Genomic DNA, 18,150 nt, shown 5'->3' with positions numbered 1-18,150 from the left:
GGTTGTTCCAGTCCTGAAGGTCCTTCGTCTGCTCGGTCTGATGGCTTCTTGCATTCTGTTGGTCAATCATGCACGCTGGCACATGAGGGCACTCCAGTGGTGCCTCCGCAGGCAGTGGTATCAGCACAACGGAGATCTCAGGGAGTCAGTGAGGATCTCCAGAGAAACTGCAGCGGATCTGTCTTGGAGGAGCGTGGAAGCCAATCTGTCACAAGGAAAGCCTTTTCAACTTCCTCCATCAGTGGCCACAGTAATAACGGATGCACGGGTTGGGTGCTCATCTGGGGGACCTGGAGATCAAAGGTCTTTGGTCTCCAGAGGAAAGGTTGCTTCACATCAACCTTTTGGAATTGCGGGCGATACGTCTGGCTCTCAAGGCCTTCCTCCCTTCCCTTCGCGGTCAGTCGGTTCAGGTCCTGACGGACAACACAACCGCGATGTGGTATATCAACAAGCAGGGAGGTGTGGGGTCGCAGTGCCTCTGCAGAGAGGCTCTGCGTCTCTGGTCCTGGGTTCAGGATCACCAGATTTGTCTGATGGCAAATCATCTGGCCGAAGTTCTGAACGTTCGTGCAGACAGTCTCAGTCGGCAGTTCTCTGCTGACCACGAGTGGAGGCTTCACCCGGAGGTGGTTCACGACATCTTTCAGATGTGGGGGACTCCTCAGGTGGACCTATTTGCCACTCACGGGAATGCTCACTGCCCGTCATTCTGAAGTCTCCAGTTTCCGATGCAAGGAGCTTTGGGGGACGCGTTTCAGTTGAGTTGGGAAAATCAACTCCTTTACGCGTTTCCTCCCATACCCTTGATTCCTCGGGTTCCTCGGGTTCTGAGGAAGATTCGCCAGGACCGGGCCCAAGTCATAATGGTCGCCCCGGATTGGCCAAGAAGGGTGTGGTACACAGACCTTCTCCACCTCTCCTCTCACCCGCCGCTCCGTCTCCCTCACAGGGCAGACCTCCACTCTCAGATGGAGGGGCAGGTTCTACACCCCCTCCTCCAGACATTACACCTTCATGCCTGGAGATTGAACGGGGCAACTTGAATTCTTTTTCTCTCCCTCACGATGTGGTAGATGTCATTCTTTCTCCACTAAGTCCATTTATTCGTATAGGTGGTCTAAATTTGTCTCTTGGTGTAGGGAGAGGGACGTAGACCCTTTGAAGGCTCATTTGTCTGACATTTTGCAGTTTGCTCTTTCTCTGGCGCAGCAAGGATTTGCTGTTGCCACGGTCAAGGGGTATCTTTCGGCTTTGTCGGCATTTCTCTGTTTGCCGGATCAGCCGTCTCTTTTTAAGTCTCCTGTGGTTTTAAGATTTTTGAAGGGACTCACTAATAGATTCCCTCCTACTCCTTTTGTTGTTCCTCATTGGGATTTGAATCTTGTGCTGACCTATTTGATGGGTTCTCCCTTCGAACCCTTGCACAAGTGTCCCATGAGACTTCTTTCTTTTAAAACAGTCTTCTTGGTTGCAATCACCTCGGCAAGGAGGGTGAGAGAGCTTCAGGCTCTTAGTTCTAAGCCCCCATTTCTGACCATTCATGCTGAAAGATTGGTTTGTAGGACCAAGGCTGCTTTTCTGCCGAAGGTGGTAACTCCCTTCCATCTAGGACAGTCCATTACCCTTCCGTCCTTCTATCCTCCCCCTCACCCGTCTAAGGAGGAAGAGAGACTGCACCGTCTGGACCCTAAGAGGGCGGTGTCTTTTTATCTGGACAGAACTAAAGACTTCCGGATGGATGACCAGCTGTTTATTGGTTTTGCTGGCTGTAAGAAGGGCAGAGCGGTGCACAAGCGCACACTTTCCAGGTGGATAATCCTGTGCATCAAGATTTGCTACTCCTTGGCGGGTAAGGACCCTCCTGAGGGTATTAGAGCACATTCAACTAGAGCAAAGTCTGCAACATCTGCTTTATCTAGAGGTGTACCTGTTGAGGACATTTGCAGAGCCGCGACTTGGGCCTCCCTCCACACTTTCGCGAAGCATTACTGCTTGGATACCGAGGTGAGGAGGGATGGCCACTTCGCGCGTTCTGTCCTCCAAGATTTCCTGGTGTAGCAGAGTGGACACCCTCCTCCGGGAGTGGGGACTGCTGTGGGACTCTATTCACAAGGTGAGGAATCCACACGGCAGATGTATCTATCAGAAGAACAAGTTACTTACCTTCGGTAACGCTTTTTCTGGTAGATACAATATCTGCCTGTGGATTCCTCACATGCCCACCCGCCTCCCCATTGTTCACTCTGCTATACCTGGTTTTATGTGTGTATATTTTGCTGCGCACTTTGTGTGCGATTTTGATTTGTATGTACTGTGTACATTGTATATTTGCATATTTGCTGTCGTTGGTCCATCCGGGTGCCTCGAAGGCACGGAAAAAAGGGCGGAACTGACGTCATCACGCCGACGTGGGTCTAATAAGGAGTCGGTGACGTCAGTCGGAGTCGCGCGCGATGCCGTGCTCCTGTGACGTTGTCCACGCCGGCGTGCTACGAAGACAAATTCCGAACGTTGCTGACGCAAGGGGGATATTCACAAGGTGAGGAATCAACAGGCGGATATTGGATCTACCAGAAAAAGCGTTACCGAAGGTAAGTAACTTGTCCGTTAGGTGCACCACAAAATAATCCAAAATAAGGTAAAAATACACCTCAATGATTAGGTTACCAGATGGCGTTAGTTATACATCCTGCCTTAACTGTAAAAGAAAATGTAAAAATTAAAATGTAGAAGCAGACTATGGTGAATTATATGGACCTTAACCACTGCAGCACAGGCATATTTTTTTATATATAGATATGAATATTTCACAGTGACGGACGCCACTTTCTGATTATAGCTAGGTCAGAGCTTTCATAGGAAGAGCGTTTATTGTTTTGCTAATTACTTTTTTGCATCTTGATGAACATTCAAAAAACAAGTTCATCCTTTTTGGCTCCTTCATTGAAAGTTTTAACAAGGGACAAGAATTGGGAGGGGGGGTGCCTCAGAATACTGATTTCCCATGTTAATTCCCATAGGAACATTTGCTCCTCTATACAGAAGAAATAGCTGAATGTATTTAGAGTTGCCAGAAAGTTAGAACTGTGATAGGAGACAGCTCCTCCACCTCATCAAGTCACAGATGGTCCATCATGCCAACATCTATGGCCTTTTATTTCACTGTCTGAGTGCAATAGACAAAGTCCAACTGCCATCAACACCCATTCGTGTGACCCAGGATACTGGAATCAGACACCAAATGGTTGGGACAAGAAAATGTCTACTTTCTTAAAGTCTGACTTTTCCATTAAAGAGTGCTTTAAATTATAATTCTTTAGACGCCACTCTTGACATTTCTACCTGCTCCCAATTGAAAGTTATCACTTATTAAATGAAATAATTAGAAGAGTTGGCCTAACGGCTAGGGCGGTCAACCTCGAATCTGTTGAACTGGGTTTGAGTCTCGGCAACGATGCTGAACATCCTGTGATTCTGGGAAAATCACTTAATCTCCCCGTGCCTAACAAAAAATGAATGTGTCCTCATGTAACGCAACTGGTGCTATGTAAAGTGCTCTGATACTCAATACCTTCGGATAAAGTACGCGCTATATAAAACGCCGTAAAAAGAAAAGTTTGCTTACTGTTATCCTATGGGGGATTTAGCCATTACAGTAGTGAAAAATAAAAGTATCAGTTTTTCACTACCAGGACATGTAAAAGTTAAAAGTACAGGTCCAACTTTTCAAATATACTGCACCCTGCCCTCTGGGCTATTTATGCCCTACCCTCGTGGTGACATATGTATTCAAAAGGAAGGGTTAGGCATGGCAAAAGGTTTATTGTGCCAGGTTGAACTAGCAGTTTAAACTGCTCACACAGCCTATCCTATGTTTAAAAGGCTACCCAAACAGCTGGCGCAATCAGTGCTGCAGACCCTCTAGTAGCATTTAATTTACAGGTCCTGGGTACATGTAGTGCTACTTTACCAGGGACTTACAAGCAAGTTAAATGTGTCATTTGGGTCTGAGCCAATTTTACCTAGTCCTAAGGCCAAAAAAAACAAACAAGATCTGCAAAAACTAGAGGAGGAAGAGCAAAGCGTTTGGGGGAAGACCACCCTAAGGCTGTCAGATCTTACATGCTTACCTCCTGACCAGAGCCAAAGGGAAAGAAGGCTCCAACCACCTTGAACCAGGCACCTCACCTAGCATCTGTCTACTCTGAATTCTTCCCTCCCAAGTGGTGCCATCCCAGTCCTGGACCTTTTTAAGCTGGCCTAAAGATGCTCTGCCTGTCCAGCTGTGGACCCAGCAGAACCAACACATCGTGACTCATAGCCTCACAAAACTCTGCATCAAAACCACTGCACAATGCATCTCAGTTGCAGGACTTCATCACACAGTCTTGTCAAACCCGCCACTACGCGACGCATCCTTGACCCAGGCCTTTGCTTCGCAGGCCCATCATTGACGGCATCCTTGCAGACAACGCATGATTCTGCATCGCAAGCCTGCAAGTTCTTCAGAACCAGTCAGTGCATGCCACATCTCTGATATAGTACTTTGCATTAAAAGCCCCTCATTGATGGCCTCCTCAACGACGATGCAGGACCCCACATTGCAGTTTTTCAAAACCACCTCTACACAACACATCTTCACAGCAAAAGCGTGCATCGCCTCTACTGCACAACACATCCTCGACGCGGGATCTCACGGTGCTCCACAACCAGGATTGAAAGTATTGTTGTTTAACAGGCCTAACTGGATCCCTGGATCCGGCCCGTTTGCCATTGCGGTCGGCCTGAACTTGTGATTTTGTCCCAGTTTGGCACGACCAGATAACCACAGTTAGTGCTTTGTGCTTCTAGGCAGTTTTTCCACTCAACTCTTTAAAATTGCATATTTCCAGTTCTACTGATTGTATTTTTGTCTTTTTGGTGTCAAACAATGTATTACATTTTAGTGTATTTTTCTAACTTGATTTTTAGTTTTCCTTGTGTTTTGTTTTACTTCATTACTGTTTGAAGTGCTGCATAAATACTTTACATATTGCCTTCAATTTGTGCCAAGCTACCAGAGTTAGGCACAGGTTCATTTGGGTGTTTGCTTGTTTTTCACCCTGACAGAGATTGTGGTTTCTATTTAAGTAGGGTTCAGCCCCCCCAACCAGTAACCAATTTCCAACAGAACATAACAAATGTTCTACTTTTCTGAGAAAGATTACAGTTTTAGATACATCACAAAATGAAGCCCCATGTTGGTATTTTTTTTTTATTTAAAACCATTTTTTATTGGCAAGGTATTTGCAAATCCACATATAGAAGTGATAACTCAGGCACACTTATTACAAAGTAGCAAAATATGGTGTCATGGTACAGAAATCATTACAATGCCTCTTGATGTAGGATAACGCAGACGAAACCCTTTACAGATCATTACCACAGTATTAACTAGAAACCAAGGCATCAGGGGGCATATGTACGACCCTAAATTGCAAGTGCAAACGGTTTGCGACAATTTTGCGGATGCAAAATGTTATAGGGCCATGTAGAATTCCTAAATAGCAAGTTGCAATTTATTTGCGACTTGCTAATTAGGAATTGCGAGTCGCTATTAGGAAGGGGCGTGCCATGGGCGTCTCTTCCTAATAGCGAGTCTCTACCCTATGTAAGAATGTTTTGCAACCGCAATTGCGATCGCAAAACACTTGCAAATTACCGCCCTCGTCAAGAGGGTGGATAAGCAAGTTGCAAATGGGAAGGGGTCCCCAGGGGACCCCTTCCCCTTAGTGACTGGCTCCAAAAATATTTTTGAGGGCAGGCAGTGGGCCCAGGGTCCACTACCTGTCCTTAAAAAATTAAACTAAAACGTTTCATATTAATTTTTTTTAAATGCTTCCCATTTTCCTTTAAGGAAAACGGGCTGTATTTTTAAAAAAAAATTTTTTATTGACAAGCAGTCCCAGACATGGAGGTCTGCTGAGCCCAGCAGGCCACCATCCCTGGGGGGGCCAGCCATTCCCAATAGGGTGACAAATCGCAAGTGGCTCATTAATATTCATGAGGCTCGCGTTTTGCGACCCCATTGGGAACTGCTAACAGTGTCTCTGAAACTGTTGGACATTTGCCTTTGCGACTCGCAAATTGCAACTCGCAATTTTTCCCAATTTGCGAGTTGCAAATGGTCATACATCTGGCGACAGGTTACTAACAAATGATAGAACATGCATCAGTCTCCTAGCAGGTAATATAGGGGGGTATAGGCCGGGAAGTAACGGTGATGGGTTACTCTTTTAGAGAAGAAAGGGGATAGGTGCAAATATCAAACCAAGGTAGGGCATATCCATACATTTACCTTGGCGAGCAGGAGGAATGGCAAAGTCCCAATGTGGTGGTCCTATATCAAGCAACGGAGAGCAGGGTGCCAGCATGGCATGAAAATGTGCATCTGAGGAACCCCATGATGATATACGCTGATAATACAGATATACATGAAATTCTTATACATTTAAGCATATTAAAAGTTTACCTCACTACCAGATCCAAAGTAATATATCCATGTCTCACTATTAAACTATATGATATACACCTTCCAATTTCAGGGAAAGAAGATACTTTTAGATCATATGCAGTGTTTAAAAATGTGAATGTTATCTACATTTTGAAATGCACGTGGCAAAATGTATGTTAGCCAAACATCAATACCAATGATAGTAAGACTTAGTAATTGTAAATTCGATGAAAGACTTGAACATTTGAAATCGCTAATGGACAAACATTATAAAGAAAGGAAGCGTGTAACGCAACTTAAATGTGAGATTTGCTAAGTGGTAAGCTGGCCAGGCTTCTGATTATTACAATGTGAGACCTGATGGATAGAGCTATTACAAATTCAAAACCCTAAGGGTTGTATGTTTCTTTTTTTGTAAAATAGGTTGTTATGTCTAAATTATGAGCTTTTGATATGGCAAAATACTAAAGTCTATATTTTAGATGGATAAGCTTATACACGAAAAATGTAAGTAGGAATGAATTGATATGATGAGTTAGGTTGAACGTCATGAACAAATAGGCACATTTTTGATGTGTAAGTTTGTTAACATGTTAGTTTCCATAATTTTTATCACATTGTTTTCTATTTAAATTATATCCTACATTGTTCAATTTTTGAACGATAAGTTACCGGTCCCTATGACTAAGTTTGAAACTGTAATTGAGATAGACAAATGACTACCCATAACCTATGTGTATGTGATTACTTCAGTATGATGAGACAGAGTAATAAAATATATACATACACAGAGGCATTGTTAGAACACCAAGTTTTGGTTTTAGAGTCCTTGATGACTCGTTTTGCCTTGAGACATAGGTTCTGGCAGGGGTCAGTGCAGGAAAACCTTTTCCTGCACTAAATACTACACAGATAGTGAGGAACTTCTGCATCTGGGTAACAGTGACAGTGAAGGAAGTTAAATGGCAGACTTATGTTGTCGATAACAGTGACCTCCATCCCATTGGCCCATTGCCCGCAATCGAAAAGGCCTCAAACCGCAACATGGAGACATCAAGTTTTCACCTTGTAAATTGACCCATTGTGGTGATGTGGTAGCTGTATTTGGACCAGACTCCACTGCCAACAAAAGAAAACCTATCAGTAGAAGACATTTCTGAAACTGGACATCTGGAGAAATACAAGGTGGTGCGACTTGCATGGATGACACTACGTTTTCGTACCCAGAATGCCCTGTAAAGGTTGAATTTTTGATGAAATCACTCATTTTCCTCACATTTCTGTCAGAGAACTTTCATAGCCTGCGTTGATTCACAAAATTCCTACCACCTCTGATCGAACAGAGTAGAACTCTGCACGGGGAGCTCATATTCAGGGAATAAGAATATAAAGAGCCATGTCAGTTTGGGTTTGTTTTGCCAGTTTTCACTAGGACATTTTTGTCCTAACTGTATTTGTCAATAAAGTATTCCTACCACACACCAACCGCACATCTTTTCACATTGACAGAATGCAGTGAGACTTTATAGACTGGCAGAAGTACAAAACAGTAGCTACACTTGGTAAATGACGACCACTGGAGCATTATGAATCTGAGCTGAGTGGTGAGTTGGGAATGTGCTTCACAGCTCACATTCTGGACACTGTTAATTGTCTCGAGTGATAGGCCAGTTGTGGACATTTGCAGGACTTTGCGCTCACCCTAATTTTATCACCAGGACTCCGCTTGAATAGCGAAGCCCTTAAACTGAGTGACGTAAAAAATTCAATATACATATACTTTAAATAAATGCTACAGAGGTGCCAACCCATTCCACAAGTCATCATTTGTGAAGCAAAATTATGAAATGTAATCAGTTTATGAATAATACAGATAATGTGGTGATCTGATTTACCTTCTCTCCTAGCTCCACAAGCTCGATTTTGAAAAAGTCGCCACACCTCGCAGCGCATGAAGCAAGCAAAGCACAATCTGGTATGAAAACGAAATTTTCATAAAATGTGAATTTCTCAGATATTTAGATTTTGTTGATCATAGATCAAAGCTCTAAATATACCTACAATATTGTACCATATCATAGTATGCTGCCCCTTCCCTCCCTATTATTGTATTTGTCACTACCTTAGTTCCCGCATGTACACTAGCCATGCTTTTAGTATGATCGATATACCAGGCAATGTTCTTGATTCTTGACATCTATTGTCTGTCTCTGTAGAGTCCTGTCATGCAAGAGTCTGGAGAATATCCCTTTCATCATTCACAGCACCATCCAGTCACAATCCCTGGTAGATCTGAGGTTGACTTAATCTATTTAGTATGCTCCTTGACCTTTGGGAAACATGGAGAACCACCATTTTTGATAATGGTGTGTAGGATCTTTTTAACGGATTAATTTTTAAAAAAGGTTTATGAATTTACTGTGCATACTCCATCCTGTGTTATGTTCATTGCATTGTTTAAAGATTATGGTCATAATAAACATACATTTTGACTTGACTTTGACACCATTGAATACGGCAAAAATAATTATTATGGATCTTCAGAGTCACTTTAATTTGCCTTAGTTTATCACAGGACCAAGACTCAAAAGATTAAAGGATTGCTGCACCTGCTGCCAAAACAATCTTGTCTCTCCAAGATGAAACTCGTATAACACAGATAAACACTTATCCAGGCCGCATGCTCTCAACGCCTCTTTCATCCAATCAATTGCAGAGATGTTAGACCAAAGGAGAGGAATGCAAGCTAAAGGAATCTCATGTGTAGTCCAAAGATCGTTACCTTTTGAGTTGCATCTTTCATATTTTGATGTGTAATTTAGTCACTCTTCAAGAAGACGTCACTGAGAAGGTGGATTTTAATTTTGATGTGCCTCTTAACCACCTAGAAGCTGGGCTCACTTTGATTTATGACTGGTGTGGAAAAGTAAATTTTGCCATGTTCTGTGTCCCTACGTGTTCCCCATCTTATGTTATGTGTGCATGATTAATATGCATATGTATTCCCCATGTTCGATTAAAGACGCAATTATAGTTGTGTCCATCTCTAGTATGCCAGTTTCCAGTTCTCGTGAAAGCTACGAGTATTAGGCCTATGTAAAGTTACGTTGCCACGTTTCACAGTGTGCACGTTATTTCATTGTAAAGTCCCCGTTTCTAGGCCTCAAAAGGGCCCGGACATCAGATTCAGCTCCTGTCTCCTGAACCCTCGCTGAGGAGCGATACAGCCCCCACCTGTATCCCTGACCCTTCACTTACTTCCTGCCTCACAGTGCCCGGCTCGGCCTGGCTCTGCCTGCCAGTCTGCCAAGAGTATGTTATGATTCTAGTTATCAGTCCGGCTCTCCTTCTCTGCATTCCTAAGCTACTGAATCGCATCAATAGTTTCAGTCATCGTCTAGTCTTTACGTCTCCATGTAAGAGAAATACTGTATTAATGGTCATTTAATATTCTTCATCACGCACTACATGTAGAATAATGCATGCACCAGTCTTAGAGTCTGTTAGCCTTTACCCCGATAACTTTTGGATTCTATCAACATGTTCTCTAAACATCAGATACTAGATAGTGTTTAGGTACATGTCGCCCTGACTCTCCAGACTTCAGTCTCTGCTCCTAGCGCAGAAGTCATAGCCCCCAGCTTCTCCTAGTAACACGTCACTGCCAGCTTGCGCGCACCACTAGGTCAGAGGTCCCGGCTCCTCAGATAGCCCCCTCCATGTTTCCGCCCCATTTATGACATATTCTGTTACGTTTACATCACATGTCTATGTCCACACCTCCTGTTACACCTACTTTCACCCTTATCTTTCGCGACTGTTACTGACCACACCCACTGCTCTGCCTATCGTATGTATTGTAATGCAATTGTTTTAGTATATATGCTTGTGCACTGTTATTAAATGTTACGCCAATCCTGATCCTGCCCCAGGCAGCGCTGCCATCCTATTCCTGTGCAGGTTGTCCTGTTCCTGTCCTTATGCTGTATTAAACCTGCAAACTCCTACTATCTCGAATCTTGACTCTTATTTATTGAGCTATCTGTTATTACTATGTCCAGTCAAACCTAGATCCGGTAATATTTATTTATATACCACATAATGGCGCCCGAACAGGGACTTGCCCTTTCCCCACGCGCCGGTGAAGCCACGTATGCCCCCTGACCCTCTGCAGCCGTGACGGAACTCTTCTGCGCACCGGCAGATATTTCTGCTTCAAGTATCCCTCAGGCCCACGGAGGAGACGGAGGTTGCGGTCCAGCATCCAGACGAGGCGGTGGAGGAACGCGGCGAGTCCCGACCAGAGCCCAAGCCGAGAGTCCAAGGTCCGAGGTATCCGGAGGCCCACCCGTAACAGAAGTCCGAAGCCCGTGTCCGTCCGGCGTCGAAGCAGTCCAGTCCAGTCCGAGGCCTTCCGTTCTTGCTGCCCGGTGAGTACCGTTGCTGGGGTAGTATCTAGACAGGGTCAATCTAATTGACTCTGGTCCGTGGGGTTTGGTGGTACACAGACCCAAAACGAAGTGTCCACTCCGGTGGATGCGGGTCCTGACGTGTCTCTTTATGAGACCGGTAAGTTTCGTACTGTTTCAGCAGTGCATCTAGTTTCTGTTCTAGTCAGTTCTGTTCTCGAGAAAATTCATGTATTCTGTTTTCAGTATTCCAGGTAGTATTCTGTTCAGACTGTTATTTTTAAATGTCATTCATGTATTTTAATGTCGTGGTATGAAAGTGGTGTAAGTATCGTGTTCATTGTTTATTGTAATTGTGTCTAGATTACAGTCCAGTCATGCCGTTGTTTTCCAAACTACGTCAGTTAAGAACTAGAAAAGGTCTGTTAGAAGAAGCAGTTCCTGTCCCGCCTAGGGACAGTCCAGGTCATTTTATGTATCAGAAGCATGGCATAAGTGCCATATTATATCTAGATTTATGGGTAGAGTATACCAAACAGTTAGAAGACAAGTATAGATGGCCTGTATCAGGTACGTGGGATGCCGAGTGCATCATGCGAGTAGAAGAAGCATTATGGAAAAAGAAAGCCAGACAGTCACAGAAAGATGCCATCGAGTTATGGCGCAAGGAATCTCATAAAAGAACCGAAAAAGAAATCAGAAAGTCAGAATTAAGTAGAGAATCCTTAGAAAGAGCCCAAGAAAGGGAATTAATCGAAATAGGTGAACGAGTTAAAACCGAACAGTCAGACAGACAGAGGAATGCCCTCATTAAGGGTATGTATCCTCTTCTTGCCGAGGGCTTGCCAAACGCAACCCCGGAAGCATCCAGTAATTTTCCGCCACCCTTAGTTCCGACCAAGCTACGTCACAAACCGACCGCAGCTGATATTTTTATCTCGTCCTATTTGGACGACACAGTCCCAGAATATGCAAATCCTGTTCCGCCAGTCCCTGTAAATCATGTAATTCCTGCTCCTCCAGACACCGGGGCACCTTTTGCAGTACCTGCTACGGTACCCCCGGTCCAGCCCGTAGTACAAATCCCCGCCACATCAGTCACTCTGCCAGCACGAAGAGTATCAGTCGATGATTCCAGTATAGGGGCCGCAGGAGGAGGTCCTCCTGGTACCCCGCCGCCAAGTAGACGTCTAGGAGCAGTCGAGTTACATGAACGTGCGTTACAGCGTACGCCCAAATATAAGTCTATTGCAGAGATCAGACGAGCTCTTACTGAATGCGGTTATGATCCAGTTCCAGGCGAGGATAGTATGGTTCTATATTCCATACGTATAAGACAGGTGTCCAAGTATTTGGTCACCCTACCGAATATGAAAGAAGATCTAGACAGAATGTATCATTTCATTCGTACAGGACAAGATCCAGAAAGTATTGGTGAAGTCATGTCTCTCAGAAAAGCTGAGATTCAGTTGATGTTATTAAAGTTTCTGATCAATTGTTTAATACGGGAACAAGATTCCCCGACTAAAGATCCGACCGAAATGAAAGTCCTGACAAGGTGGAGTGATAATATAGCCGAGGGTAAGCACAAGACCCTCAATAGTATAGAGAGTATGTACAAGAAAATACGTAAAGAAATAATAAGGTTACACGAACAACGCAGAGAAGCACAAGTAAGCGAGAAAGAAAATGACTCTTCTACTGAAGAGGTAGACGACGAGAATACCGCCAGAATAGCGTATGTAGGTAAATCTAGATTTCCAGACCGACATTTACGCCTAGAACCCAAGAAAGTCTTCCATCTCCCAGCACCGGAACAAGGTTCTCTAGAACAAGTATTTCAAGCTACCGATCAAATTCTGAAATCACGAATCGGTTATAGTGAGTTAAGTACTATGCATGAACAAGAACTAGCCCGATCAGCAGTCCGATGGATTACTGATTCTACCACTTTTCCAGACGAAATAGTGGCACAAATGTTTCTGAAATTGCCCCCAGCCGAGCAGCGACTGGTGGGTATGTATATGATCCAGCACCTCATCACATTGTATGAGGGTCAACATTCCGATCCAGGTCCGTTACATGATGTCCTGAACGAGTTACTCCAGTATAGATGGAAAGATTTAGGTACCGATTTAATTAGTGTCATTCTAGAACAGCGCCATAAATATAGAACGTTCCTGAACCCGCATTTTGTTCATGTCTCACCTCCAGAAAGTAAACCGTTTTACATAGATAGACAGAATCCGTTACGAGAAGTACACCCAGTTAGGACAGCGGGTGGTGAAATGCAACGAGTATTTGTTTACACCCCAGTTACCAAGATGGAACTCTTAGAAATGAAGAAATTAATTCCCTGTCACGACAAAGATCCAGCAGGGTTCCACCGAGAATTAAAAGACATGCTCCGTATGGGAGAATACACGTATCCAGATATTATTAAAATGTTAAAAGTCCTGTTGCCTGCGGGCATATACGAAAAACTCAAGGAAAAGGAATGGGAGGTGGGAGAGAAAAAGATCGATTGGGCAGTTCTAGAAGCTGAAGATAAGATACGAGTACCAGGTACTGGTCTTGGAGAGAAATGTAAAGAATTACCTGAACTATTAATACAAGTTTTGCCAAGATTATTGGCCACTAAAAAGGAAGACTGGGATGCAATCTCAGCCTGTAAACAGAAACCAGACGAAGATACTAGTGATTTTTATTCTAGATTCGAGAAATGCTTTAGCATCAACAGTGGGCTCAAGACGAGTAGCGAGTCATACCCTCATCTTTTTGTTACTAAACTAGTCGAGAATTCGAGTTCACAAGTTAAGAATCGAGTTTTGAAAGTCGAAAGTACCTGGCAAGCTAATACTCCGTCCCAAATGTTACAGATGCTCCAGTATCATCAGAATAGAATCAGAGAAGAGCAAGATCATGAAAGGAAACGTATGAAAGACACGAAAATGAAAGTACTAGTTGCACAATCTGTTCCACAAAACAGTCAGAAGAGGGGTATGAATCAAGCCAGTCATCCTGCAGCTCCCGTTAAAGGGACATGCAATTATTGTAAACAGCCAGGTCATTTTATAAACGAGTGTGCAGTTCTAAAACACAATATAGCTACCGGTAAAACTAAAGAAAGACCACGTCCGCCTAGACAAGAACAAGTTTCACAGACTTCTCAGCCACAGAATGCACAACAGACAGTTCCAGCACCGCAGCCTATCGCTGCAACACAGCATGTTACACAGCAGATGTACCAGTATGCACAGACAGAGTATCCAGAGTATCAAGCGTATTCATGAAACAGCCTAGAGAGGGAGGTAGGCTTGCCTCTCATCGAGATTCCTGTAGATCAAGAAGGTCCCTATGTTCATAGTCAAGTATTAGGGAAAGACAGAAAGTTTCTGATTGATACAGGGGCAAGTAGGACCACTATAAGTCACGCCGAAGTTCCAGGGGCTCCGCTCTCAGGCTCAAGAAATATTTCCCTTGGATTTTCAGGAAAGCCTATTGTAAACGAAATATCAAAGCCAGTTACTCTAGAAGTAGGTCCATTGTCCCGAACTACTGATCTATTACTTACGAAGTCATGTCCAGAAAATTTGTTAGGTATTAAGACACTGAAAGAATTAGGTGCAGTTATTTGCTGTTCCCCAGAGGGGATACGTTTGTTTTTACGTGACTTTAAGGGTCACTATGTTCTACGAGATTTTGATCCGAGATTGTCTAATGTCCCGCAGCATCTATGGGCGCAAGGTCCAACTGATGTTGGCTTCATGCAAATCACACCCCATCGTGTGACTCTCAAGCAAGGTATAGTCTTGCCACGAATCAGACAGTACAGATTGCCACCTGAGGCTGTAGCAGCCTTATCCAAAATTATTGATGAGCTCATTGCTCAAGGAGTAGTTGTAGAAACTGACTCCAATGTATGTAATTCTCCTATCATTCCAGTCATGAAACGTACTGATCCAAAAGCACCCCCAGTATATCGATTAGTGATTGATCTTCGAGAACTCAATAAATGTATCATTCCCCAGTATCCAGTTGTCCCAGATATCTCATCTCTATTGACAGCCATTGATTCTGAGGCTACATTTTTCACAGTCATAGACCTCAAAAACGCATTTTTCAGTGTTCCAATTCATCCAGACAGCCAGTACCTTTTCGGTTTTTGTTTAAATGGAAGGAGCTATAAATTTACACGAGCTCCTCAAGGTTTCACAGAAAGTCCTAGTATTTACAGTCAAGCACTTAAGAGACAACTAGACAACATTCACATGCCAACTGACACTGCCCTGCTCCAGTATGTGGATGATCTACTGATCACAGCCCGTTCTGAACGTGACTGCGAGCGAGCGTCACTTACAGTCCTGTATTTCCTAGCCGAGATGGGGCACAAGGTGTCTCCTTCAAAGCTTCAATTCTGTGTCCAGCAAGTGATCTACTTAGGCCACTTGCTGTCCAAGTGGGGTAGGCAGTTGACACCAGACCGTATCCAGTTAATAGCGAGTCTTCCTCAGCCCAAGACACAGAAGGAGGTACGTGCTTTTATCGGCCTTACTTCTTATTGCAGACAATGGATTCCTCAGTATGCATTTCTAGCTAAGCCACTGATACAGTTAACGACACAGGAGGCAGCCGTATCGACTGTCCTCCCTTGGACATCTGAGCATACACTTAGTTTCAATGAGCTAAAGAAAGCCTTATGTCAAGCTCCTGTTCTAGCTACACCGAACTACAGTAAGCCTTTTACACTTTTTGTCACAGAACGTGAAGGTACAGCATTATCTGTTCTCACACAAGATCAAGCAGGACAATACAAGCCCTGTGCTTATTTCTCTAGCACATTAGATCCAGTAGCCCAGGCTCTGCCTGCGTGCCTCAAGTCAGTTGCAGCCACAGCACTAGCTATCAGACAAAGTGATTCCATAGTATTAGGACATTCCCTGACAGTACAAGTTCCACACTCCGTGGAAGTTCTTTTAAACCGAACACAGACTCAGCACTTGACAATTGCACGTTTGACAGGTTATGAACTGACACTGTTCCAGCCACACATAGAAATCAGACGCTGCAACGTTCTAAATCCTGCTACACTGTTACCGTCAGTTACTTCAAGTCCTGCCACACACGACTGTGTGGAAGTAGTTAACACTATGACTAAGCCAAGACAAGATCTGACAGATATTCCATTACCAGATCCCGACCTGACACTTTATGTGGATGGTTCATGTATGAGAACAAGTACAGGAGAACTAGTAGCCGCGTATGCAGTGACTACTGACACTGAAGTTATTGAAACACACCGTATTGACACCCTGTCTGCTCAAGCAGCAGAGCTAGTTGCTCTGACACAAGCCTGCATACACGCCAAGAACCTGAAAGTTAACATATATACAGATTCACGTTATGCATTTGGAGTTGTACACGACTTCGGAGTGCTCTGGCAGGAGAGAGGTTTCATGACTTCTCATGGAACCAAGATTCAGCATGGTCTCCTTATTCAAGCTCTGTTAGATGCAATACATTTACCGACATCTATTGCTATCATGAAATGCAAAGCACATACGAAAGTTACTGACATTATTTCCCAAGGTAATGATCTAGCAGATCGCACAGCCAAGCTTACAGCACAGACTCCAGATATGCCAGTTAACAAGACACAGACACATACTCCAGATCCGACTACTAGTATGACAGTTAAAGACCCTACTCAAGATGTCATAGATATCCAGTTACATGCTACTCCCGATGAAATCAAGAAATGGTCCGAACAAGGAGGGGTCCAGACAGATCAGGGATGGGTAACGAAGGGAAAAGCCACATGGTTTCTCCCCGACTCTATGGTTCAAGTCATTATCAATACCGCACATAGTCCAGCACATTTAGGAGAAAAGGCTATGTTAGACAGTATACAGAACATTTGGTTCAACAAGCATTTACGAGCTGCAGCCAAGCAGAAAGTCCGTACCTGTATGATATGTTGCCAGTTTAATCCAGGTAAAAGTGTCCCGGTGGAACAAGGTGGATTCCAGCCCCCTGACCACCCTTTTGAAGTCCTCCAGATGGATTATATTCAGATGGAACGATGTCGAGGTTTCAAGTATGTCCTTGTAGTTGTATGCGCTTTGTCCAGGTGGACAGAAGCATATCCAGTCCCAGATTACACAGCCGCGACCACTGCCAAGCAGTTGGTTCGTGAATTCTTCCCCCGCTATGGACTCCCAAGGGTCGTATATTCTGATAACGGCCAGCCATTCTCATCTGAGCTGATGAAACACGTTTCCCTGTTGTTAGGATACCAGTGGAAGTTCCATTGTGTACGCCATCCTGAAGCAGCCGGTCTCGTAGAGAGACATAACCAGACCCTGAAAATCCGCATTGCCAAAGTCTGTCAAGAAAAAGGTGTAGACTGGCTGGTAGCTCTGCCAGTCGCTCTGTTTTATATGCGCATGGTCGCACATTCCAGATCAGGTCTGTCCCCCTATGAGGTCGTATTTGGCCGCCCCCCTAATATGTGGGGTACACCTAGACCCCGAAGTATTACAGATGTTTCAAGTAATATGCTGACAGATTACCTAGCTTCCTTGATGTCTGCCCTACACTCTTGTCGTTCACAGGTTTCTGCCGCATTTCCAGACAATACCGAGGTGGCACCGCATGACATCGTTCCCGGAAGTTTGGTTCTTGTAAGGAACTTTGATCGTTCAAGTCCGCTGGAGCCTCGCTGGAAGGAGCCAAAGCAGGTCCTCCTGGCCACCCGTACTGCCGTCAAGCTGGAAGGCAGGAAGGGCTGGGTACATTTGTCTCACGTAAAGAAATTTTATGGACTAAAGACTGTTTCCAAGAACATTTCCGAGGATTTTAAAGACTACCAAAGTACTATTCTCAAGGACTGTCCCGCAAAAGACAATGATACAAAACCCTCCCTGTTAGAGAAAACTCCGCAGCAGAAGTATAAGTTAAAATTAAGGTCTAGTAAAATAAGTCAGCCAGTTTGATTGTCTAAGTCCTCCCCTAGGTGAAACGGTTAGACCGGTTTCTGACATGTATAAAATAGACCCCCATAGAGAGAGAGTTAGTGAGAACTCTAAAAATTGCATTATTATTTTATGTTTCCTGATATATCTCAGCCTTATGATTGCCTGCACGAGTTATGCATTTTATTTATGTTTTCCACTTTCTCATGTAAATAAGTCTTCTAATGCTACAGTAGAGCACACGTTTAGTGATCTGCCTCCTCATGAACTA

At 44.0% G+C, this 18,150-nt stretch overlaps 1 protein-coding gene across 2 annotated transcripts in view; it reads left to right on the top strand.

Moving 5' to 3' along the window:
- Positions 1-18,150, top strand: part of DLEC1 (DLEC1 cilia and flagella associated protein) — a 691,969-nt gene that overhangs the window by 464,222 nt on the left and 209,597 nt on the right. For both annotated transcript variants that reach the window (XM_078665272.1, XM_078665271.1), the window contains one exon: positions 8,404-8,471. In XM_078665272.1, coding sequence (XP_078521398.1) covers positions 8,404-8,471 — 68 coding nt within the window. The remainder of the gene's footprint in view (positions 1-8,403; positions 8,472-18,150) is intronic.

This window comes from Lissotriton helveticus, chromosome 10 (genome assembly GCF_964261635.1).
Source record: "Lissotriton helveticus chromosome 10, aLisHel1.1, whole genome shotgun sequence".
Classification (NCBI taxonomy): domain Eukaryota; kingdom Metazoa; phylum Chordata; class Amphibia; order Caudata; family Salamandridae; genus Lissotriton; species Lissotriton helveticus.
Note: the sequence above shows the minus strand (reverse complement) of the source record. Positions and strands in the feature narration are given on the sequence as shown.